Below are 26,422 nucleotides of genomic sequence, written 5' to 3'. Positions count from 1 at the left end.
AAGAAGGAAAGAAAAAGAAAAAGGGAGAGAAGACGGAAAGGGAGAAAGAAGGAAGGAAGTAGAGGGAAAGAAAGAATAAGAATGAGGGAGAGGGAGAAAGATGGGAAGGACGGAAGGAAGAAAGGAAGGAAGTAAGGAAGGAAGAAAGGAAGAAAAGAGGGAGCAGGAGGGAGAGAGGAAGGAAAGAGGTGAGAGAAAGAAGAGTAGGAAAGAAGGAATAAAGAAGGAAAGAAAAAGAAAGAGGGAGAGAAGACAGAGATAAAGAAGGAAGGAAGGAGAGGGAAAGAAAGAATAAGAACGAGAGAGAGGAAAAAAGAAAGGGAAGGGGGGGGTCGCCGCCTTGATTCAGCGCCAGAAAAGAGCACGAAGGGACCCAGGGGCAAAAAGCATTTCCCGTGCAGCGTGAGGCAGCGGGTGTCCGTTTTAGGAGAAGTGCGTAAAGCCTCAGAGTTGCACGTTCGTGAGGCTGAGCCGCTGCTGAGCTCATGTTCATGAGGCTGAGCCGCGGCAGGAGGAGGAGGAGGTGAGGCAAGAGGAGGAGGAGGCGGCGGCTACCCGGGTCAGTGCCCGGCAGCGCCGTGCGGAGAGTCCCGAGCCTCTGGGATGCAGCAGTACTCTGTAGCACTTTGAATCCTCCTCCTCCTCCATGCGGCGCTGCTGGGTGCTTTGTCTGTGTTTCAGCAGCAGCAGCAGCCGTTTCCAGGCGCCGAACCATGGCAGGAGGAGGAGGATTCAAAGTGCTACAGAGCACTGCTGCGTCGCAGAGGCTCGGGACTCTCCGTGCAGCGTTGCCGGGCGCTGACCCGGCAAGCTGCCTCCTCCTTCTCCTGCTGTGGCTCGGGGCGCTCCACGCAGCGCTGCTCCGGCCGCCTTTCTACCCCCCCGGCCCCAGCTGTTTGTCGGCGCTTTGTCGGCGCGGCGCTTCAGCGGCAAGGTCCCGCTGCTGGGTCCCACTGGCTGGGGCACTCAGCGGGCCACATGACGAGGTCTGGCGGGCCGGATTTGGCCCCCGGGCCTTGTGTTTGACACCCGTGCTTTAAGCTCATTGGCCTTCTGGCACAGGAGCCTTAGTCTAAACTTTTCCATTCCTTACTTCATGCTGGGTGTGATGCAAAACCATTCTCAAATAAAGGAACGGTTTAAATAGCTAGTGTCTTAATAGGGTACTCATGGTGGGGGGCAATAATCTTCATATCTGTTTTGTGGCAGTAATTGACCATTTATGATACACTTTACAACCCATGATTTTTTGATGCTCCAGTACACCTACGGTAGGAAGGATGTTCAGCATTTCAAGGCAGGAAGAGGAACCAACAGCTAATGTCTGTGGCTAAGAGACTGAGCTATGAATCTGAAAGCCTTTGGTTTGAATCTTAATTCTGCCAGAAACCGATTATGTGATCTCAGTCTCCCATCTCCCATACGGGGAATAAGGATACTGACTTATCTGCTTATCTACATATAGCTTAGGTCCAACCTATTTGGAAGACTATATTCCCTCATACGAACCTGCCTGGATTCTAAGATCTTCGGATGAGGCTATTCTTTCAGTGCCACCTCCCTCACAGGCACACTTGGTGGGGACATGGGACAGGGCCTTCTCAGTGGCTGCTCCCAAACTTTGGAACTCTCTCCCTTGAGAAGCTAGACAGGCTCCCTCCTTGTTGTCTTTCTGCAAGCAGGTGAAGACCTTCTTATTCCAACAGATGTTTGGGGAAAACTGGGAAAGTTTTTAAGGGGCTTGTGCTGTGCTGTTTTTGTTACGATTGCCTGTATATTTTAAATAGATCATAGACAGATAGATGATAGATAGATAGATAGATAGATAGATAGTTTTACTTCTATTAATGTTTAATTGTTTTTCACTGATTTCAACCCCCCCCCCAGTGCATATAGTTGTTATTTTTTCTGTACTCTACTTTGAGCCCCTGCCAGGGAAAAAGGCAGGGTATAAATAAAGATATAATAATAATAATAATAATAATAATAATAATAATAATAATAATAATAGACATCTGTCTGTCTTGGGAGACAATGGAGAGGTGTGCCTTTGGGGGTGAAATCAAGCTGTCGGAAGGTTACAGCGCCTGCTGTGGCTATAGAGACTGATGCAGGAGGGACATGTTTGGTTGCAGCTGGGGCAGATGGAGGCATTCTGGTTGTGTTACACCCAATGCACCATGGCGTTTCTTCTCTCTGTGCTCCTCCCAGCTGTCATTCCTCCTCTGGTCACTGCTATGGATTTAATAATAATAATAATAATAATAATAATAGGATTCCTTTGAACACTCGAAAGCACTATACACGTGCTAAGAAAGCTAAAGCAGTATCCTGATTTGAGGCAACTTTGAAATGTATATTTCTACTTCTGAGCTTTTGAATGGTGAGAGGGCTAAATATTGAGTAGGCAAAGGGCTGTAGCTTAGTGGCAGAGCAAATGCTTTGCTTGCAAAAAGGTTCCAAGTTCAGTCCCTGGCCAGTGGCGGACTTAGGGCTCTCAAATTCCAGTGATGCCCTATGCAATGCTAAAACTAAGCACCCCCACCTTTTGTGCTCCGTTCTAAAGCATTGTTTTGGCACCCTCTGCAGTATGGTGCCCAGTGAGAACACACCAGTTGTGCCACCCTAAAACTGCCTCTGCCCTGGCATTGTCAGGCTGGGCTAGGGGAGACTCCTGCCTACCTGAAACTTTGTTGCTGCTGCTGTGGTTTTAAAATATCTTTATTGGTTTTTCAGTTAGTTTACAGCCATCCTTTTCATACACATCAATATTCACAATAAACAATTTGACACAATGAACATTCCAGTGTTTAACATGTATGCATAAACAAAAAAGAAAATAAATATTATGTTACTCATCTACTTATTTTGTTATTACTTTGTTTGCACCGGACTTCCTTCCACCTCTTACTTGGGTCCATGGAATTCTATGTTATATGCCTTTCCAATTGTATCTAATATTCCATTTGCCATCTTTTCCACTGTTTCTACTACCGGAAGTTGTCTTTACGAGAGTCATGCCTGCCTGAAACTTTGGACGGCCCCTGCAAGTCAGATTGGTGGGCCAATGGTCTTACTGAGTACAACTCAGCTTCCTATATTTTAGTATGTTTCAAAAGGAAGTTTCTGTAATTTTCCAGGGACACTTCCACTGTTATTGGTCTAGGTGCTCCAGTGTCAAAGCATGAGCAATCTGGAAACCGCCGTTGAGATACTGGCTCACATTTGAACAAATGTTTTCTGAGGCTCCCTACAGATGTCCCTTTTATTGAGCATCTGTGATGATTTGTGTTCCTGATGGCGTTGGGGCAGTCCTATGCGATGCCGCTTTCAAGAACATTTGCACCTGCAAAGGTTTTGGGGTGGCTATACCTCTTTGTTTCCAATCAGCGCATTTCTTGCAACCTTCCTGTGTACCACTGTATATGAGCAAACCCGTGATATTTTAGGGAGCTGGCTAGCAGACCCATTACTTACATGATAGGAGTCTCACAACACAAAACACTGTTGCTGTTTGTAGGTTTTATTTTATTTGTTTTTTATCTAGTATTTTGGAAATATACATCCAGTTTTTTCCCTTTAAATTTTTTTGGCGGCCCCAAGAGAGTAGGGCCCTAAGCTATAGCTTGTTTAGCTTATACATATATCCAGTACGTATATCCTGCCGTGCTTTGGTCCATGGGGTCACGAAGAGACAGACACGACTAAACGACTAAAAGCAAGGCCTTTGACATGATATTCTTGTAAAGAAGCTGGTAAAATGTGGGCTAGATAATGCTACCATTCAGTGGATTTGTAACTGGCTGACTGACCAAACCCAAAGGGTGCTCATCAATGGCTCCTCCTCATCCTGGAGAGTAGTGACTAGTGGGGTGCCACAGGGTTCTGTCTTGGGCCCAGTCTTATTCAACATCTTTATCAATGACTTGGATGATGGGCTTGAGGGCATCCTGAGCAAGTTTGCAGACAACACCAAATTGGGAGGGGTGGCTAATACCCCAGAGGACAGGATCACACTTCAAAATGACCTTAACAGATTAGACAACTGGGCCAAAGCAAACAAGATGAATTTTAACAAGGAGAAATGTAAAGTACTACACTTCGGGGGGGGGGATGAAAGGCACAAATACAGGATGGGAGACACCTGGCTTGAGAGCAGTACATGTGAAAAGGATCTAGGAGTCTTGGTAGACCACAAACTTGACATGAGTCAGCAGTGTGATGCAGCAGCTAAAAAAGCCAATGCAATTCTGGACTGCATCAATAGGAGTATAGCATCTACATCAAGGGAAGTACTGTAATAGTACCACTGTATTCTGCTCTGGTCAGACCTCACCTGGAGTACTGTGTCCAGTTCTGGGCATCACAGTTCAAGAAGGATACTGACAAGCTGGAACGTGTCCAGAAGAGGGCAACCAAAATGGTCAAAGGCTTGGAAATGATGGCTTATGAGGAACGGCTTAGGGAGCTGGGTATGTTTAGCCTGGAGAAGAGAAGGTTAAGGGGTGATAGGATAGCCATGTTCAAATATATAAAAGGATGTCATATAGAGGAGGGAGAAAGGTTGTTTTCTGCTGCTCCAGAGAAGCGGACACGGAGCAATGGATTCAAACTACAAGAAAGAAGATTCCACCTAAACATTAGGAAGAACTTCCTGACAGTAAGAGCTGTTCGGCAGTGGAATTTGCTACCAAGGAGTGTGGTGGAGTCTCTTTCTTTGGAGGTCTTTAAGCAGAGGCTTGACAGGCATATGTCAAGAATGCTTTGATGGTGTTTCCTGCTTGGCAGGGGGTTGGACTGGATGGCCCTTGTGGTCTCTTCCAACTCTATGATTCTATGATTCTATGACTAAACAACAACAACAATAACAAATATCCAGTACCCGGGAGGGGCAAAGCCAAGGGAAAGGGGAGAGGACCAGATAGTGGTGCCACTAGCTAATTTTAGACTGTGCTCAGTTGTCTTGTGAGGGTGTCTCAACAGATGGTAATGCATATGACTTCACTTGATTTAAAATGTGATAAGCCAGGCCTTCTGCTCATTCTTTGTTGTGGAGCTTGAAACTTCTGCCCCAAAGTCCTGTCCGGACAGCACTACGTTCTGACAGGGGTTCAGAGAATGGGCTGTAAACAGCCGAAGCAAAATGAAACCCGGGGGGGGGGCAGCAAGTGCTTGCAAAAGTGCAAGAATACAGTTTTCAGAACTGTTATGCACTGCTTCTTTGTTTTTTAAAAAGGACCAAGCATGCAGCTTCCTGCTGGCATATGTGTCTAGTGGCACAAAGTCAAGCCACATACTAGGAGATCTGCATGACAAGCCTGTAAAAGCAACCTGAGTTGTTGATTTTTTTCAAGCAGCTGCAATGTGGAGGCATTTGAGGGCAGCCCCATCATCACAAGAATTGGCCCCTGAGCCGTTTAAGGCTTTCTAGGTCAAAGCAGCACTTTGAAACTCATTGGCAGCCGATGCAGTTGGACCAAGATTGCTAAGATTCATTCATATCATCAGGCAGAAGGTGACTTCTTTCAGAAAATAAGGAATTTTTTTTAAAAAAGAATCAAGAGCTAACCTTGTACTGTTTGGAAGTAGCCTGCTGTGTTTGTTCCAGGAAACACAACGCCAAGCTGGTCAATGTAAGAACTACTACTTAACTTTTAAGAGTTAGCAGTTGAGTTTGCTTTTTTCCTCTTCCGCCCCTGTCCATTTTTCCTTTTGTGCTGTGTCAGAACAGGGCACATACGCAATGAATGAATGAATGAATGTTGGATCTAAAGGTAAGGCTTCCAATTAGAAAATGACATTCCATAGACACGGAAGGAACCGCACCTCTCTCCAAGGGGGTGACTGCTCAACAGGACATATTCGCCTCCACAGACTAGAAAACGGCAGGGTCAGATGCAACAACAAAAGCATCTGACAGGTTAAACTCTGGGAGAGTGTTCAGACAACTGGAGAGGAGAAAGAACAAATCTCTGCACAGGAGCCAACTTCTTGGAGTCGAGGTCCCTTCGCCGCCCCCCAAAAATATATTTGAGGGGGCTTACCTGCCCCCCCATTTTATTCAAGTTGGCACCCCTGAATCCGCGGGTTTGGCTGTTCACTTTCCTCCTTTCCTGCCTCCTCACTATTAAAACTTTTGTCCTGGCGCCACTCCAGCCAAGGCGAAGTTCCGTGGTCCACCAGGCGCAGCACGTGCAGCGCAAAGGAGCGAAACTTTGGAGCTGGCGCGCCCTGCGGAAAGGACGCACAGCGCGCTCGGCGGGTGCCGGCTCAAAAGCGGCGCTCCTTTGCGCTCCACGTGGCGATGAGCCGCTTGCTCGCGTCTGCTCGGTCTCCGGCTGGAGAGGGGTGGGCGAGGGGGCAGCCCTGAGGAGGCGGTCCCTTGAAGGAGGAGGAGGAGGAGGAGGCGGTCACGGCCGCGTCTCCCTCTCCTGCCTCTCTGGATCAGCCGATGGAGCGGGAGGTGGGAGTCGGTCGGGCTGGCGGACGGCGAGCCCCGTGCTCCCTGCCGCCGCCCCTAGGTAAGAGCCCTGCCTCCTGCGCCCTCCTCCCTCCCCCGGGATAAAGCGGCGGCCCGGGCGCCGCGGCCGGTCTCTCCCAAGCCGGTCCGGTCGGGTTATTATGGCAGCGCTTGGAGCCCTAGTGAAGAAAGTGTGGAGTATCCGCCGCTACCTGGTGCTGCTCTGCACCCCGCTGGTGCTGCTACCTGTCCTCTTCAGCCTGCCCCCCAAGGTAACCCTTTGCCCCCACCCTGCCCGCCCCCCGTGAAAGCCACCCTGCAAGGGGCTTCCTCCTCCTCTCCGCCCCCTTCCCACTTCCTTCTTTGCCCTTGACAGAAGTCGCTGTACCCCCACTCCCGCTTCTAGGGTAGCCACCAGCCCATTTCATCTTCCTCTGCCCCCCTTTCTGCAAGGAGCCTTTCCTTCCTTTCAACAGCTGTGCAGCAGGCAGAGCTTCAACAGGCGGTGAGTTCCCTGTTGCTTCACCTGTTGACTTTCTGTCTGTTGACATTGTCACACACTCGTTTAAAGGCAGAGGGGACTTATCATGAAGAGGGGGGACAGCATTGTGCCACCCACTATCCTTAGCACCACCTGAGTCTCCAACTTAATTAACAGCCCCCCCCTTTCTTAGTCCCTTCTCCCATCAAGAACCCTCCCCATCTTCTGTTTTTGGAAAGGCTGCACTCTCCTTTAGAAAACCAGTTTCCTGCAAAAAGTACTCAAATAATTCCTTCATTCTGCAACAGCCATCAGACTATTGGGAATAGCTCCTTGCCCTCTGCCCTAACTCCTTGTACCTCCCTAATCCCTGTCAAGATAATACCTGTATTACGATTTCTGCTCTCGCTATTCTCTGCTTCCCTAATATCTATCCTGCCAACCCAAATAACTTCTTTGCACTCCCCAATATTCCCATCATATATTTCACAAGAGCAATTCCTTGCCTTCTACTCCCTGCACTTTGACTACCGGTACTTGTAGGGAACTGTGGCTCCTAATGAAACTCAAGTTAACGAAGAGCAGAGGAAGCTGCCTTAGACCAAGTCAAACCCACTGGTCCATCTAGCTCAATATGAATGGCAGTGGCTCTCCAAGGTTTCAGATAGGGAACCTCTCCCAGCCCCACCCGGTGATGTTGGGGATTGAACCCAGGAACTTCAAGGCAGATGCTCTACCGCTGACCTATAGCCCTTCCTTCAAAGGTTGCCACACTGATGGTTGTTCTGGTCCATAATCTCTTTGTCATCTCCTACTTAATGCTACTTCCAACCAAGGAACCACACGTTCATTGTCCTTAAGGGAATGCAGGTTACCTCCAGACTGTTACTATTTTGGCGGGTGGGATTGAAGCTCCTATCAGAAATGTATGTGTGTGCAAATAAAGTGGATTAAACTGCTCTGCTGACTGCATGCAACATACCCACCTTTTTAAATTTAAAAATAAATGGACTTTTTGCTGTTGAGAAAGTGATGGCGAAATGGATTTAAAAGTGTGGGATAGCCGAGTGATTAATGGGAAGACGCATAAACATTGCACAAGCAAGGCTGAATGAATGCTTACTGTGTAACTTCCCCTCAAATTGAGACGAATGCTCGAGAATGACCAGAGACAGTCTAACCTCTGCTTAAGCTTTGTGCAAGTAAATCGGGAGGAATGATCAATAAATATAGGTTGTCTGCAGGAGACAATGAATTAAATCCAACCCCCTTTCTCAGTTTTGGAAAGTATTTCTCCAAGAAATCGGCTGGTTTGCTGTCCGTAGAAAAATCCACCCCTGTCCCACCAAACTCTCTACCCTTTCCCTTTACCTTATCAATAACCTTTTCCTACTTGCCCCCTTTAAGGAATATCCTCCTCCAATTAAAATCCCCTTTCGGCTTTACCCTGTTGCCACTTTGTCACCCTAGGACCAACTACCCAGATTAACATCATGTCACTTTTAAATGTCACCCTAACCATATACAGCTCAAGTGATCCACTGCTCCCCCCAAAGCCAATCTTTCTCCCCTGCCCCAACTAAATAGTTGCTTCATCTTAAACTTTTTTCAGAAGTCTCTTATTATCACAGACTTTTGAGTCTACAATACGGGATCAGCACCCGATTTAGGGAAGTGCAGGCAGTTCCCCTGCACAGGGCGCTGAGTCGAGGGGGTGCAAAATAGAGAAGGTCCAGCATGGAGAAGATCCATTGGGGGTTGTCAGATTTTGGCCTCGCTCAGGGCACCATACTACCAAAGATTACCAAAGTCCACCCTTGTAATTACTGTCATTACAAAGTCCCCGCAATTACTGTTGCAGTGCATTTTTGATGGTCACATGATCCATCTACGGTTATCCGGGGTAGCCAACAGGGTTCGCCTCCAGATGTTGCTGGCCTAGAACTCCCATCATTCCTAACCACTGGGCATGTTGAATGAGAATTGGAGCCCAGCAACATGAGGTCCCCATCTCTGCCGCAGAAAAGTAACACCTCGCCCGGGTTACTGGAGAATACTCCGTCCCGTTCTGTAACAGAAAATCCTCACAAAGCATATTTAGCTTACTTTGCTTCAAGAGCTGCCCATTGTTCATTGTCACCCATGTCACAGGGAAATAATTCCCTGGAGAAACTCCTAGGCCATGTCCACTGCTGCCCCGTTGAATGCCCTTTCCAGGCAGTTTTTCTTCTTGCCTTTCTCCAAGCTACACAGATCAATAAAAGGCATCAGCTCACTCGTTCTTTTGGTTCTGTTTCTTGGTCCCTCTTCCAAAATGCTTCCCCTCACAGCTTATACAGAAGGTGCTTGTTCACAGATGCTTCAGAGGGCCTGGTCAACAAAGGATGAACACTGCAACCTTAAGCATGTTTACTCGGAAGTAGGTTGCACTGTGGGGTTTACACCTAGGCAAGTGTGCAGCCTGAGAATCATGTGTCTTCTTTGGAGTGGAGATACATAAGGCGAGGCTGATGGGCAACTTCCTAAGCAATTCCCTGTGGCTTTTCCTGCCGCAGGGAGACTTTAATAACACCTATAAATGGTTCATATTAATGTAGCAGTATGGAAACCATAACTTTAATAAAGAATAAATTGAGGTGGGTGTGGGGAATGGTGCAGATTTTTCCTCATATGCTTAGAATGGTCCGTCTGCCCTTTCTCTCCTTGCCAAGTTTGGACTGGGGCTTTCAGATATGCATTCACTGGCATGGAAGGGATCCGCAACTGGGACACACAGTTCTCATTCTCCAGTGGTACATGGATTTTCTTTCTGGTCTCGTTTACGGCTTCTGCCCCTAAAGCTTAAATCTCTGCCAGATTATTGTCTGTTACTCTTGGACAGTCTATGCTGCTGTGTATGGACTCTGTTTTCCAAGCTATTATGCGTCTCCCACAGTGCCGTTATTTGCATCTTTGCCATTCCTGAATACATACAGGACTGTTATTCCACGACATATTGATACCGCTCTCAACTGCATCCCCATTCCCCACCCATCAAACAGGGCAAGCTATCATGGAGAATTCCCCCCTCCACATGAAGAATCGAATAGGTTCTCTCAGCTCACAGCTCTCTGCTTCATCCCTCCCCACCAACCTCCAGACGTCGCTCTGGTTTGTTTGGCAGAGCCCTACAGATTCACTGGGAATGATTACAATATCATCTTGGTCACACGGGGAATGGGAAGATGACATTTCTGAGACAACCGTTTAGTGAAGCTTTCAGCAGCCTTGTTTTCCCGACAGGCTTTCTCTAACTTGGCACAAATCTGTCAAACCAAAATGGGTCGAAGACAGCAAAGGGGCATATACGTGTATGTTTTGGCCCATCATTTTGAGCTCCTTCCACCGTTTTCCAAAGCTAGGAAAAGTTGGGGCAGGTCAGAGTTAGCTGGGATTTGAACCTGGCCCATCTGCCTCCAAGCCCCATGTTGGAGCCAGTGCAAGGCATGGCATCTTTGCCAGTCTATGAAACCTGTTTACCACATAGGTTGACAAATGGGAGGTGTGATTCCAGACAAGAGTTTTAATGTTGCAAACAAGCCTTTCAAATATTGCAAACAGGACATTGGTAGCAGGTGTCCCGTTCCCCCCCCCTTAAAATTCATTGGTTTTTTCAGCAGGAAGAGTAAATTCAGATTAAATGGAGGTGGAAAACGCATATTGATGTTGATGCTGTCATGCGCAGGCTGTAAAAACCTTGCATGCATGAGTAACGCTGATCCCACAATAAACACCTGTCTGGAAATACCCATAGTTGCTCAAAGTATATTCTGTTCTTAAGGACTAAGCTACACATGATGTTGAATGCATATTTGCTTCTAAAATGTGTGTGTGTGTTTTAAGGCAATCAGCTTAAGGGTGGAGGACAGGAAAAGCTGTGAATTTATGGGAACAGAGCAGGCATGGAGAGCAAATGCAGCTCTTTTCTACCTTAGTAGATTGGCACTAATGGGGGATTTCCCACACAGGAAATGCCAGCTTCAGAAGAGTGATTTTCGCAAGGGAGAAAATGATTTAAAAAAATCCCCCCTGCAACCCACTCTCCCATCCCAGCTGATGCAATATGCATGTTCCAAAAAGTACATATTAGATGCAAACACAGTGCTTGCCATTAGCTTAACTAGAAAGGGGCTGTTGGAAGGGGAATGTTCTAGGAGGGCTGTTCTCACCTCTGGACTTTGTTCAACCTCTTTGGTTGTGGATTTGTTAACTTTCTAGCTTCGTTGTAAAGAATATGGGCATTTTAAAAAATAAATAAATGAGTATGTGTTTGTTTCTTGAGTATATTGCTTGGACAAGTTTCCCTATCCAAGGCCTTTTTGCCAAAAAGAGATGTTAGGTCCAATGCATTTCTCCGCAACCACATTCCCAGGATGCTGTGATTCCTATGAGTGTTTCATCAGTGTACATGGCTCTTTACAAAACAACGTTGGCAAAAGTCCCTGCCCCAAGGAGCTTACCGTTTGTGTCAGGACTGGCCCAACGGCAGAGGCAAGCAGGGTGCTGGAGTTAAAAAGATGCTTGCCCCAGTGCTGTGAATGGCTCAGAAAGAAAGCTGCGGTCTGGTTTTAGGGTATGTTCACATTATGACATACTCTGCATCCAGTAGGCTCCCACTGTTAGTTTTGAAACTGAATTCGCAAACCGTTAGCCAATCCATATTGATCCTGTACTTTATTGACAAAAATGGCTACTTGATGCATTTATTATTATTATTATTATTACTACTACTATTATTATTATCTTGCAAACCAGCTTCAATCCAACTAGAAAACTAAAAGCAGAGTAAAGGGTAGATTCACATTACCACAACAGGCACTGTGCATGCGCAGATGAGTGGGTGCACATGCGCACACGACAGCTTAATGAATTAGGACTTCACGGGGAATGTCACAGGGGCAGGGAAACCAAAAATGTCTTGCAGGTTGGGTGAAGACACTCCTACCAACTCCCTTTAACGTGAACAGCACAGTGAAAATGTCGCTTGAAACGCAGCGGGTGGTGGTGATGAACGACCTTGCTGTGTTTTAACCTGCAGAGATGAATGTACTCTTAGACAACAAGATGCACAGTGGCAGCTTAGCAGCTTGATGGATGGGCAATATTCCATGCATTCCAGAAGAGGCGAGAGAGAACCTTCCACTCTCTGCCAGCTGTCCAGAGCGTGGGCAGATTTGCAAATGGGAGGAAGCAATCCATCAGCCAATAAATTTGAAGAACTAAAAAGGGGGGGGGGTCAGAAAAGGGAAACCAAAACAGTCAGACTTGTGGAACACACTCTCCACGAGGAAGGGCTACAAAGACTTGAGGCTTTTTAGTGTGGAGAAAAGCCAAGCATGGGGAGATGTGATAGAAGTATGTGTGATGTGGAAAAAAATGAATGGAGATAAGCAGTTCTCCATCTCTTGTAATGCTAGAATTTGGGGACTTCCAGTAAAAGGGGCAGGTCAAAGGAAGTGCTTTACACAATGTGTTAATTTATGACATTTGCTGACATCCACAAGATGTGATGGCTATCTTAGATGGCTTTAAAATGGGACCCTTTAATTCATGGAGGGTAAGTTTTAACAATGTCTACCACAACATTTAAACCACTCTCAAGACACATGGCTTCTCTAAAAGAATTCTGGGAATGGTAGTTTCCTGGGAATTGCCGCTCTGTGGGGGGATTCTTTGAGGGGAAAGTCATGTGCGTTGAATGTGTTTTAAAGCCGTCCAGAGTGGCTGAGACTGAGGCAACCCAGTCAGATGGGTGGCGTTGTGGTCTAAACCACTGAGCCTCTTGGGCTTGCCGATTGGAAGGTTGGCAGTTCGAATCCACTCTGTGCCACCTTCTGCCAACCTAGCAATTCAAAAGCATACCAGTGCAAGTAGATAAATAAGTACCGGTGTGGCGGGGAGTTAAACAGCGTTTTCCGTTGCGCCAGAAGCGGTTTAGTCATGCTGGCCACATGTCCTGGAAAAGCTGTCTGCAGACAAACGCTGGCTCTCTCGGCCTGAAGCGAGATGAGCGCTGCACCCCATAGTCAAAAGTGACTGGACTTAACTGTCCAGGGGTCCTTTACCTATATACAATGAAGCTGATGATGCATTGTGTATGCCCCTAAATGCAGCAGCCCTGTTTAGGGAAGCTTTTAATGTTTAATAGATTATTGTATTTTAATCTGTTGGAAGCCGCCCAGAGTGGCTGGGGAGACCCAGCCAGATGGGTGGGGTATAAATAATAAATTATTATTATTATTATTATTATTATTATTATTATTATTATTTATTAACCAGGTTTCAGAGGCACTTGTGGTCTCTAAATTACTAGCTTCTGGAGAGCAGGATTGCAGAAGGGCTATTGATGCCTTCCCCATTGCAAGTGGGCTTCCCAGAAGCATTCCCCCTGGGAAAGAGGGTGTTCAGCTAGACATGCCTTTAGTTCTTAAGCTTTATTTACAAAGGGTAGATATTTTTAGCACCTCAATCTACTTGTGATCATTTTATGTGCTGTTGAATGTTCTGCTGCTCAGCATGCAGTAAATCAAAAGGGAAGGATTTTAACAAGGTGCAAAAAAAATCTTTGGTCAGTTCTGACAGGAGAGATGGGAAGGAGGCACAGAGGAGAGAATTGGGGTGTAATTGAAACAAACAGGCCTGATTAAAGAGTTGTGGTCATTTCCCATGTATCTACTCAGGACAGCTACTTCGATGCTGTCTTTCTGCAGACCCAGAACTTTATTCCTCATCTCACTGTATCCTCAACACTGGAATAAGATGGTTTTGTGAAATTTCATTTGCTACCGCAGCCTGTAGGATGGAAGGGCTCCTTTAGGATTTTATTGTTCATAATTTCCTTTTGTTTCTGCTCTTGAGGTAATTTAGGTAATTCAAAGTGCCTATGTACAGTTTCATTTGTTTCAAAGAGTAGAAATAGTGTTACATAATGGATATTTTAATTCCTTTTGGGGGCTTGTAAATATCTCATTGTATTAGTTTGCTACACGTACATTAGCTGAATAAACAGCTTCATTAGATTCTAATGCTTTTTGAACTTGTAAGCCCCAATGTAGGGGTGTGGGGAACAGTGGGATGTCTTATAACTGCCGAATATTCTCATCAAACGGAGCTCAGGTTTCGGATGAATAATAGGTATTGTATTCCTCATGCTGTACTTGGATTTTGGCACATTTGATGCTGAATCTCAGAGGTGTTTTGTTCTCTTCTGGTTTTCTGCACTTCCAGTAGGCCCATGAAATTGTGACCTGAGTGCAACCCACAGGACATCTAGGAGGGCACAAGGACAGGGGATGGGAACTTGTGGCCCTCTCAGTGTTCTTGGGCTACATCTCCCACCATCCCTCATCATCCCTCAAGCTACGGTAGCTGGGGGCTGATGAGAGTTGTAGTCCAACAAAACCCTGCCCTAGAAGCTTACTTATTATTATTATTATTATTATTATTATTATTATTATTATTATTACTGTTTCACTTCCTACCCAGGCCTGCAAAATACTCAGACTATGATAGATAACTGGTTGATTGCATTTGGCTTGGTGGATCACAAGTTGTGCATGCTTAGATTACAACAAGGTCCTTTATGTTGCATATTTGTGTACGGGGCATTGGGTGGGGGGCAGTACCTCTGGTGGGGGACAGGTTGTGGTCCTTCTGGGGCAGTTTGTCCACCTTTGGTCTCCACCCTGCACTCATCTCTTACCTGTGGCTCATAGAAGCTGCTCTGCCTTTCTGCTTCATAACACAAATGATTGCTGGAGGAGCAGGCAGGGCAGTAGCAGGAAGTTGGAAAAGCCATGTTCTTGGTAAGGGAGCACAGGGGCCTTTCTTAATGAGGTGTGCAAAGGGAGCTTGCCGCTACACCACCAAATGGAACTCTGTGTCAGTCATACCCAGTTCTGAAGTAAGCAGCAGTCATGTAGGTCTTTCTGCTCGAGAGGAGGCTCTTAGCAATAATTGTGTTCAGAGAAACCTTTGAGGCCAAGAAAGAAAATGATATATGAGCTGTGACCTCGATTATCATGTGGCTGTTTCTTTAGATGAGCAGGGCCTACTGTTCTATATATCTATCCTGGCTTTGAAAGTTCTTATTTGGAAAGGCAGGGGATTCATTCATTTTATTTAGAGCATTTGTAGAGTCAAAAAGGCTCTCAAGAGTGGCTTACATACAATCTATTAAAACAAGACAGTCCCTGCCTCCAGGCTTACTAGTCAGAAAAACAACAACCATGGCACACAAGGTAAAACGAATGGGGAGGGAAGAGGGAAGGAACAAGCTCAGTCACCAATTCTAAAATAGAAGTTCTTATAGTGGTCAGCTGGCACAAAAACAGTTCGTGGCTGGGAGGTGCCTGACAGAGCTGGAATTTCAGCAGAGATGAAATAAATATGAAACAAATTAAGGTGGGGCAGAATAGCAGAGGGCTGATAAGAAACTGCAGGTAAATGTGGGGAGGGAGGAAAGGGGCTCTTTCCATCCCCTACAAATTCTTGTATTTCTTGGATTGCAGCTTTCAGGGGCTCTAAACTTTATTTCTTAAATAGATTCTCCAGAGAAGTGGTTCCTAATTAGCTAAGTACTGCAGACCCCCCTTTTTTCAAAAGCCACGGACCCCCTACTTTTGAAAATTTTTATAATTCTATAGTAGTTACCTGTGCAAAACAATTTTTTTGATGTGGGGTAGTCCCTAATAAGGAAAGGATTTTAGGTATACTGAAAAACAGACCATAAAAATTGTGATATTACCACAAATTGCCTATCCCGAGACAGTAGGAAAAATTTGTCTCCATTGCTCCACTATTACTGAATAATAATGTTTTAATACCCTCTCATATAAAAAGTCTTCCACACATCTGATAAGATCCAGTTCAATGGGGTACAGTACATGATACGATCAAAATATGGGGCAAGTGAAAATGTGGATGAACCCTAGGTTTGCTCCTTTCTCAGAACCTCCCCTACGCTCCTCACCTTTAGCACTTTGCTGGTGGTAGGCATATACTGAGATGATGCTATTCTAGCATTGGCATATACAGTACCACAAATATGCCAATGCAGAGCGCTTAAACTGGCCCTTAAGCATGATGTGTCAGGGTAACACATGTCTGTGCCTTACATGTTGCAGCTTTTATTTCAACCACGATTGATTGGCTCTTTAACACATTGATTAAAAAGTACTAAGGTGTGAATCCTTTTTGTTCCTCTGACAGAGGGAATATTACCATAGCAAAATCTGAGAAGCGGAGAGGGGAAATATTATGGGTATTAATGATTTGTGGAATATTAAAACTAGGCATTGCACAGCAGCTGATAATATTTCATTAATATTAATAAAGGAAGTAGTGAATTTAATCATTACTTTAAGCCTGTAAATTCTTTATAAATCCAATATATATAAGGGGAAAATTCAGAATACCTATTCTTGTCTATGTGGTGGAAAGGAAGGATGTGCATTATAGAAGAAAAAAATGACAGAATAACACAGGCTTTTTATTGTTCTGTTCCCATTAATCACACATTCTTAACCAACTTAATGTCTAGAAATTAGTTGGCTTGTTTTCCTGTTAAGTGAATATTATTATTATTATTATTATTATTATTATTATTATTATTATTAACCTAAAAATTATGATCGTAGTGAACTACATTTAAATGGCATTTTGACAAGTAGATTTATAAATGTAAAAAGAATGTTCAGTTCCTGAAATGACAGAGAACAGAATTAAAAGATTGCAAGGATATTCGTCTATAAATAAAAATGTGCATATTTTCACCTTCAAACTAAGAGAGGATTTCATAGAAAATGGAGACAGAAGCCACCTGCAGACATTAGGCAGGAATTCTGTGCTTAATGGTGTGAGTTAGGTGAGTTCATATGTCTCCTGGCAACCATTCTTCTGATTACTTGAATTGCCTGGGAGATACAATATTGTTGGCATCCATCTGTCTTGAGAGACAATGAAGGAGTGCACCTTTGAGGGTGAAATCAAACTACTGGACGGCAGCAGTGCCTGCAGTGGCTGTAGAGACTGATATGGGAGAGACATGTTTTGTTGCTGCTGGGGCAGATGAAAGCATCTGGTTGTGCTGATGTAGATGCACCATGGTGTTATATTTTTTGGAAGGGGGGTATATCCCTCAAAACTGGGCTTAAATCGAATAAATTATTTGGAGAGCACTAACAATTTGATTTATGGATGTTTATTTTTTCTATTCTTCTGTGGACAGGATAATTTCTTCTTATGATGGGTGATTCCCCCCCCTACATTTTTTGTTTTAATGGCTCAACAATGCACACTGTATTTTATATATTAAGGCTCCTGTAAATTGTTTTGTCAGGGAGAAGCAATACATGAATCAAATAAAGAATAGAACTGAAATTATCTGGCCTTTAAAGCTGATGGCTTTTCATGGAAGTTACTTTTGCATTTGAATGAAGACAGATTTATTCATTTTGTCTCAGTTGCTAGTGAGGACCAACTGAATCCCATTCATTTCAGTGGCATTTGTACAGGAAACCACCAGGTAGATTGTGTGACTTGGACCTCTCCTCCTCTTCCTCTAGACAGTCTTCCTGATAAGCAGGCGTCACTCAATAACCAACAGCGACTCTATAGGCCTTGTTTTCACTTTAGAGGTTCAAATACGTAGGAGGAAATCTCTGGTATTGCTCTACAGAAGGAAAGTATGGGTTGTGTCTAATGTAAGTCATAGAGTAGACCCATTGAAATTAATGGGCATGACTAACTTAATTGGATGCCACCTTATAAGAATCTGGTCTTCTTCCTTCTCTGTCATAATAGAGGTGATTGTGCAACTGAGGAAAAATCCTGTTTCTGGCAATCATTACATAGTTGGAAAATTAACCCAATCACAAGTCTCATAAGAAAGTGTGTATTAGGGACAAAAAAATTGATATGAACTTTAATCGAGTGGGATAATTATTTTCCAGAAATCATGTGATCTAACTCAGAGGCCTGCCATGAGGTTGCAGAGCAGGGGTGGGGAACCTGTGGCTATGCAGATGTTGTTGGACTACAATTTCCATCATCCTTGACCATTGGCCATGCTGGCTGGGGGCTGATTGGAGTCCAGCAGTGCCTGGTGGTCCACTGGTTAGTCTCCCCCACCTGCTTTAGAGAAGCAGATGGGAAACTTGTTGGGAGAGAAATCCTATTTTGCAGTTCAGTTTCCCAATACTGAGCAGCAGATTCACATGATTGGGTCTACATTTACTGGTCCATTGATCTAGAAGTGGTCAGAAGGGTGCTGCAACACTCATCTGGCCAAAGGTGGTCAAGAAAAGATGCTGTCTACATCTCTCCTTCATTTCCTTGGGGACGGGTGCACTTTGACCAAGACCACCACATGGACACACACACACACAGTGTGGACTTTGCTTTTCCAGTGCTTTACCTTGGAAATGAAAGGCTGGAAATTTGATTGCTCCATTAGATTTGTTTCTAGGAATCCAAAGCTGGAATAGGAAAGGTGAATGAATGACTAGGCCATTGGTCAGATATTTGGCTCAGCACAAATCTATCGCTTGAACTGCCTGGCTTGATGTGTCTCTGCAGCCAGGCCTCAAAAATATATAAAGGTGAGGGTTTCATCATACCCTCCAACATTTCTCTGATGAAAATAGAGATGTCCCATTCTATAATGATAATTTTGATATTTATACCCCACACATCTTACAGGGTTGCCCCAGCCACTCTGGGCAGCTTCCAACACAGATAAAAGCATAATAAAACATTAAACATTTAAAAAAACCCTTCCTTATAAGGGTTGCCTTCAGATGGCCTGGGGGTTGAATAACTCCACACCCTCCAGCATTTTTCCAGTGAAAACAGGAATATCCTAAAGAATAGTTGGACATTCCGGGATCAAATCAGAAACCAGGACTGCTTCTCTAAATCAGGGACATCTCTGGAAAATAGGAACACTTGGAGGGCCTGTTTCATGGAGGTTGCTTCTGCATTTGAATGCAGAAATAATTTCATTTGACTTGGTTGCGGCAAACATGGCTTGATTTGAAATTGATTTCTTGAATTTGAAAAGTGGGACCATGTGTTTTTTTCATAACGTTTTCCATTAGGGTTTCTTTTCTTTTCCCCAAAGCATCATGTGTCTTCATGGACAGCTTCCTTCTCTGTGACCTATTCAGATTGCTCACATCAGAATGAGGGCATCTTCCTGGTAATACTATCTGAGCACGGTGTTTTTGATGGGGTGAATGAACATGGAGAGGCAGTTTCAGTGGCTCCCCTACAACGGTGGAACTCTCTTGTCGTTTATATGCAGACTTCTCACTTTTCCAAGTGCAGTAGAAACTGTTTATAACATTGTCTCTTACTTCTTATCATTTGATTTCTTTGCAGGAAGGAAAATGCCTCTACGTAATTCTGTTGATGGCCATATACTGGTGCACCGAAGCTCTGCCCTTGTCTGTGACCGCTCTACTTCCCATAATTCTCTTCCCCTTCCTCAGTGTCCTCCCAGCCAGCAAAGTTTGCCCGCAGTATTTTTTAGACACCAACTTCCTCTTTCTGAGTGGCTTGATCATGGCGGCTGCCATTGAAGAGTGGAATCTGCATCGTAGGATTGCACTGAGAATCCTTATGTTGGTGGGAGTCCAGCCAGCCAGGTAACCAATGAAATAATTGAGCATGTGCTCAACTTTGGGGGCCCGCAGATGCCCTTTCCATTGGGCATTCATGTTCATTTGTCCTCATGATGCTGTTGAAGTGGTCGCATGCCACCCCACAAAATACTGTTTGTGCCTGCAAAGGTGTTGGGGCAGTCACACTACTTTATTTCCATTCAGTGCACATCCTGTAACTTCCTGCTGAAATGGCGTATTTTTTTTATACCAGGAATTCTGGTTTATTTTTATTTACTTTTGCTGCACTATAGCTTCTCTAAACAGCAATAATATGGTAGCACTGGGGAACCATCATAGAACAAATTAAAGCAGAATAATAGTTGTGGTTGTTTAGACGCTCGAATGCCATCTGGAAAGGTTGAGAAGCCATCTGAGAGCAGTGTTCCCCACAGCAAACACAGCAACCCGCTACTCACAGCTTCAGAGAGAGAGAGGACAGATCCACAGCACCCAGCTTCCAACCGCTGCAACTGTAGTCTGTTCTTGGCAGCTCCAAGTGTCCACAGCTTCACCAGCTTACTGCCAACATGCAAACCAAGGACTGGCCATCCATAACCTGTTAAAGACCGGCAAGGCTGAACCTGGCGTAAATGCCAACTATACCAGTTGAACTCAGCAGAGTAGCGCAGGCACAGCGGAAACTTCTTGGTTGCAAGATGAAGGCAAGTTGCAAGAACACAAGAACTCACTGCCACTAGTACTGTGTAACTATATACAGCTTTATTTACAAGAACAAAACAAACAGTACATAGATCAGTACTTCTCTATATATCTCTACAATACAATAACCAAATCAGAAACACACCACCAACTCTCCACAAAACCCCACAAATTCACCCTTAGTCTAATAGAGTTACTGCACCAATCACCAAGCTGTTGCTAAGGCTCTATCACTAGGCAAATTATCCAGCCCTGGAGATTGCTGAATCACTCTTCTGGGCATGTTGCCAGCTCTTAATTGCTATGTGACCAGATGCACGTACTCACACAGTGAAGAAACCTCAACAAATAAATCCACCAGGAATCACTAGGATTGGGCCCACCCAAATTGGTGTTTTGTTGTGGGTGTCCTGCAGCATGTTCTTGACAGAATAACCAAGGCTTTTACTGAAATGGAGTTTTAATGAGAAAGTTAACTGGAGTGACAATTTAATGGTTAGCAATCAAAGGCTGTCCTGAAGAATTGCTGCTGACAAGAGGCTGTGTGTTAGATTGCTTCTGCCCTTGGGGAATGCAAAAGAGATCGGGAACGGAAAGGCCATTTGCACAGGTTTGAGAGTTATACCTTTCCTTCCTTGTGCTCTTTCCAAGCATAGGGGAAGGAACATGGATTTTAGCTTCAGGGTAAATTCCAAATGAAGTGACTTTCCTTGGCCTCCATGAGGTTTTTCTGGGTGGGGTCCACCGGACAGGAGTAGGTCAGTGGGGTAGAGCCAGCCTCCAAGCAATGGTATCACAGTCACTTACTGGGATGGTGTAAGGGTGGAGCAAAGAGGTTAAGAAGTCATAGGTGGACCTACACCATCCTGACCTCTCTAGTGCCCTGCCCCACTCACACACTCTTCAGGTAAGCAGGAGCAACATTGCTGCCAGGAGGTTGGCTCCACAGTGGTATCCTGGAGACCACCTCTGCCACAGGTAGTCGTGGGAGTGCAGTAAAAGAGGCACCCAAAGGTGGGAGTCGGGTCAAGCTTTTCCTTGCAGGATCTCTTCTGGAATCTCCCAAAGTTCAGGGATTTGGAGGTTTCAAGAATGGACAGGTGCTCCAAAAGATGGTTAGACTGAATGTCTCCCTTCAGGATCTCATATAGGGAGAGGCTCAGTTGAAGAGCTTACTGAGTTCAGAGCTCCAAAACCAGTTTTCAAAAGAGCAGGGTACTCAAAGAACGACAATTTCCATGTTTTTGAAAGAAAAGCAGCCGTCTTTTTTCTGCTTAACAGAAAAGCGGGTCTGCTAGACTTTAGGTGGGGTTTGAAAGGGCTCCCCATAGTTATTCGATAAATGATACCGTGGTACGTACGTTGATTAATTTAGGAATTTGCTTGTTTGCTAGTAGCTTACTAGCTGACCTCCCAGATAAAATGTAGCCTTTCGAGACAAGAAACCCATGGGAGGAAACAAAATGGCAGCCAAGAAGTGCTCTCCATCAGCAGGCAAGTTGCTATCAACTATTAAAACTGATCTGCCATGCATGTTGTTGTTGTTGTTGTTTAGTCGTTTAGTCGTGTCCGACTCTTTGTGACCCCATGGACCATAGCACGCCAGGCACTCCTGTCTTCCACTGCCTTCTGCCATGCATAAGGTTGCCATATTCCAAACAGTGAAAATCTGGACAAAAAAGATGTCGAGCTTTTCTGTGTGTGTGTGTGTGTGTGTGTGAAGTTGTAGGGATTTTATTTTTTAACCAAATTCGCAAAAATGAATTAAGTTTTTGAGCTATTTTTCAGGAAAGTCGACTGCAGTATTCCGGATATGTCTGGGAAATTCTGGATCTATGGCAACAATAGCCTTGCAGGGTTGGACTGAAGGTGTACAGACATACCTTGGAAGTCTGTTCCGGATGTCCATTAGACTTCCAAGGCATGGCTTCCAATTGGCCAAAGGAGCATCCTGCAGCCAATTGGAAGCCACGGAAGCCACGCCAGACGTTCAGCTTCCGAAAATCACTTGAAAACTGGAAACGTTCAAGTTTACAAGTGTTTGGCTTCTGAGGTTCCACTATATATATAAACTCTTTAGCCCTCTCTAAATGCACTATGACCATATGCAGCAGGAGGGGGGTTACTTAGACTGGCCTGTGGGGAAATAAATAAATACACCAAAGCTAATCCAGGTAGCTCAAGCGACCTGTGCCTCTTGCACCAGCCTGCTTTGTTTCTATGGTGTTAGATCTGTCCCCCTCCAGCAGCCCAGTCACCTGCTCCATGGAATTTGCTGAAGGGTTTGTTCTGGTGGATCCAGATATTTTTCATGATGGCAGTGCTTCTGTCAAAGGCCTGGGTTAGTGAAAGCATAGCGTTAAAGGTTGGAGTATGGGGTGGGCAGGCATGCTTTAAAGAAAAAAAAAACCATTCGCAAAGTTCCCAGCTTTTTAAACTGCTGAAGAGAGAGGAAACATAACTATTTCAGCCCTGTGTAATCAGATTAACATTTATCCCAGTTGTACAGGATTGGACTTCTTACAGAATATAACTAAGACAGCTTTGTTCTGATTAATCATATGAGGCCTCTCTCTCTCTCTCTCTCTCTCTCTCTCTCTCTCTCTCTCTCTCTCTCTCTCTCTCTCTCTCTCTCTCTCTCTCTCTCCAGGCTTATTTTAGGAATGATGCTTACAACTTCCTTCCTGTCCATGTGGCTGAGTAACACAGCCTCCACCGCTATGATGCTACCCATTGCAATGGCTGTTCTAAAGAGCCTCTTCGGAGACAGGGAAACATCTCGGGACCTCAAGAGGGAAAATGAGGAAAGCCAAGGTCGGTCTGGTTGGCTCATTTGGGTGTTGCTAATAAAACATGGCATTTTTGACAAATGTAAACTCATCTGTTACTGAGGTGTGTTCCAACGGCATCCATAGGATATTCCACATGTAAATGCACATGTTGCTGGGGGAAAAAAATATCTGCATTTCCCCTATTGCTCAGAACGGCAACTTTGAGTTGCTGGAGAAATAAGGTTTCCTCCCCTTTTGTGATAGCCTGTGCCCTCTAGATGGTATTTGCATAAATGTCACATGCTTCTATTGGATGGTGCTAGTGACATCACTCTTTTACATCACACCAATACCTCCACCTTGGTTGCACCAGTTTATAAACTTCTTTTATAAATCTATAGAGGTCTAGTGCCTCCCCTCCCATATTGTTGCAGGGCAGGGCAGGGCAGTTAACATGTCGTGGCTAGTAAGAGCACATCCGTTTCTGAAAGAGTGCTGGTATGGATCATTTCTCCTATTTTCCAGTGTGTCTATCTGTCAGGGAATGGCCTGAAGCAGAGGATTGGGGGATGCATTTTCAGGCAGATCAGCTTCTCTTAGAAGAGGAGCTGGAGGGGAAGATTTGCCTCCCTTGTTTTCAGCGGTCTCAGAAGCAGAGAGAGAGAAACAGACACGGAACAGATTAGACAGGAGTTACCTAGCTACGAAATAATGACAAGAGAAACAGAAGGGAGGGGACAGATAGCAGAGATGTCATTAGAGAGTGGGGGGGGCCCTCCCTCCCCAAGAACTACCGTAGGAGATCCAGACGTATTAGAGAACAAAGGATGCAGAGAGGAGGAGGGACTTCCCATCAAAGGATGCAGAGAGGAGGAGGGACTTCCCATTGACGCCTAGGATGTTGTTGAAGACGGAAGGGGGAAGAATTAGAGTAGCCAACTGCTCTCCTTGTGGAGGGACGTGGATTTTTGCTTGCAATCTGATGCCTGAATAAAAAGGACTATAAAATATAAACTGCTTGTTAATTCTAATCTTTGAAGTTACTGAAGGGGGGAGGCAGACTCCCCACGCATGACACTCTCCCTCCTTTCCTTTCCAGAGCCATCTCTGTTCACAGTTTCCTTTACTGAGGCATGCATTGACCCATGCACTCTCCCACAATAGACATGAAGGCAGGTGGACTTACCTCTTATCTTAGCGCTATAGCGTTTGGATCAGAGATAGGAGATCCCTTTAAGTGTTCCACACCTGATGTCATATGGCATCAGATCAGGTGATAGGAAGGAGTGTGCAGTTTGCCCGAAACAGGTACATGGGCCAAATTAGGCCTGCATGACAAGTTCTTCATCATACCAACTTGAACACCACCTAAATGCGAATGGTTTCAGTCTGAAGGGGGAAAGGAGGCATGCTATGTGTTTGCATCTTAATTCTTTCTTTTCCTTTTAATCCCTTCCCTTTTTTGTGGTTGTCATGGATCGGGGACACATTTGCATTGCTTCATTAAGAAATGTCAGTGTTGCTGAATCACTGAAGTGACAATGCAGAAGTCACTGGTCCACTGAACAGTATTTAAACCTGATACAACAGAGTGAACGAGTTCACAGACTTTGACCGCTGTTTGCGTTCCTTGTAATGTTCTATCTGTCTTAATGTGGGGAAACGGGTAAGAGGAGGGCAGCATTTCCAAATGGAATTTTTCCCCCCATTCGGAACAGTAAGCACCCCAGTGCTTAATGATCCCCATTCTCGGCTTCTGCTGAAAACACAATAATATAATAAAGTTTTAAAGGAGGTAAGATCAGACATTTCACCAAGCAAGCGAAACATTTTATCAGTAAATAACATTAGCTGATTTTTCTGGAATCAAGAGAAAAAACAAACTCCAAAGTAATGTTTTGGTTAGTTAGGAATCATGAAAAATCCAAATACAGCACTTTACTGAAAGCGGCTCTGATTTTATGATGCTGTTTGTTTATTTTGTTTTAAATGTTGATTGTTGATTTTATTGTTTGCCGCCCTGGGACTTTTGAGCGAACAGCGAACAACAAATACTTCAAATAAATAAACGTCCAGGGATTTCCAACCTCATCACTTTTTAGGGAGTTATTCCTTTGTAGCAGACATGCACACTTTATATAACTTATAAAAATGCAGTTAGATGGATGTGTTGCTCCATTAGAAAGAAATCCAAAGTGTCACAAAGCAGTGACGTTTACAAAATGGTAGACATTAACTGGATAGCTATAGATGTATTTAATGTTTTGGTACATTGCTCAGGTACTGCTTTCTCAGTTTGATAAGGGAACAGGGTGAGTCGGAGAGTTGGACACACCAGCAGTTCCTTTCAACAGCTTATTCCTTCTACTCTGAGCCACAACATTACATAGCAATATTTGGGCTGATTTATCACTCTGCTGCCTTTGGCTCTGAATCCTTTCTGTAGGCTTAACTTGTGTTTATGACCTGTCTTATGTTAAGACAGCTTTAAGCTGGTAGTTCTTTCAATGCTTCCCGGAGGTGCAGAAATATAATGCACACGAAACTCTACCCTTCACTGGGCCAACTAATTGTTTAATTAATTGTGAAATCTTGGAAACTCCAGCTGATCAGTGCAGAATGAGAGACTCAAGAGTGACTCGCATGTGTGTGAAGCTTTGGCACCAAATGGGTGATTTGAATGCATAAATTAGTGTTTTCGGAGGAGGTGTCAGGAAGATGCCTTGAAATTGCACTTTTACCAACCCTGCCAATTGGAAGTACAGTAAGTCCTACTGCTGCATATTCTGGCTGATGGCAGACATACCCGCTCCCCACTTTCCCCCCCTGCTGTTGTAACTCAACTATGCTGGGATATTTAACTGTTACGGTTTAGGAATAGTAGCATCGCCTTCTGTCATTATGACTCTGGAAGTGTATCTCTGTATTTCTAAAAGCTCTTTGGGTATTATTCTTTTTCAGCCTCTGTACATCAGAATAAATTTCACACAGTGCCAACTGAGATGCAGATTCTAGCAAATGTTGATGAGTAAGTTTACACAAAGATTTGCATTGGAGAGGAGGACGGTGATCACCAAAGTATTCTTCCTCTGTTTTATGAGTATGAGCTAAGGCTGTTTACCTGGGAGTAAAGCCCTATTTAACTTCTTCCTGCTTGTGTCACTTGCTGTCCACCTGTGCTATAGCATTGCTTTAGCATTGCACTAATTGGTCAGGGGTCCCTTTACCCTTTACCTTTAATTGCCAATAATGCGAGATAAGCGCCGCAACCCCAGAGTCGGTTACGACTGGACCTAATTGTCAGGGGTCCCTTTCCCTTTCCCTTACATTGTAACTATATTGAGTT

At 44.6% G+C, this 26,422-nt stretch overlaps 1 protein-coding gene across 1 annotated transcript in view; it reads left to right on the top strand.

Moving 5' to 3' along the window:
- Positions 1 to 6,461: 6,461 nt before the first annotated feature.
- Positions 6,462 to 26,422, top strand: part of SLC13A3 (solute carrier family 13 member 3) — a 43,351-nt gene continuing 23,390 nt past the window's right edge. The window contains exons 1-4 of the mRNA XM_035122597.3: positions 6,462 to 6,732; positions 19,362 to 19,627; positions 22,956 to 23,119; positions 26,038 to 26,104. Coding sequence (XP_034978488.3) covers positions 6,622 to 6,732; positions 19,362 to 19,627; positions 22,956 to 23,119; positions 26,038 to 26,104 — 608 coding nt within the window. The 5' untranslated portion in view covers positions 6,462 to 6,621. The remainder of the gene's footprint in view (positions 6,733 to 19,361; positions 19,628 to 22,955; positions 23,120 to 26,037; positions 26,105 to 26,422) is intronic.

The sequence above is a fragment of the Zootoca vivipara genome, chromosome 7, assembly GCF_965207765.1.
Source record: "Zootoca vivipara chromosome 7, rZooViv2.hap1.1, whole genome shotgun sequence".
NCBI lineage: Eukaryota > Metazoa > Chordata > Lepidosauria > Squamata > Lacertidae > Zootoca > Zootoca vivipara.
Note: the sequence above shows the minus strand (reverse complement) of the source record. Positions and strands in the feature narration are given on the sequence as shown.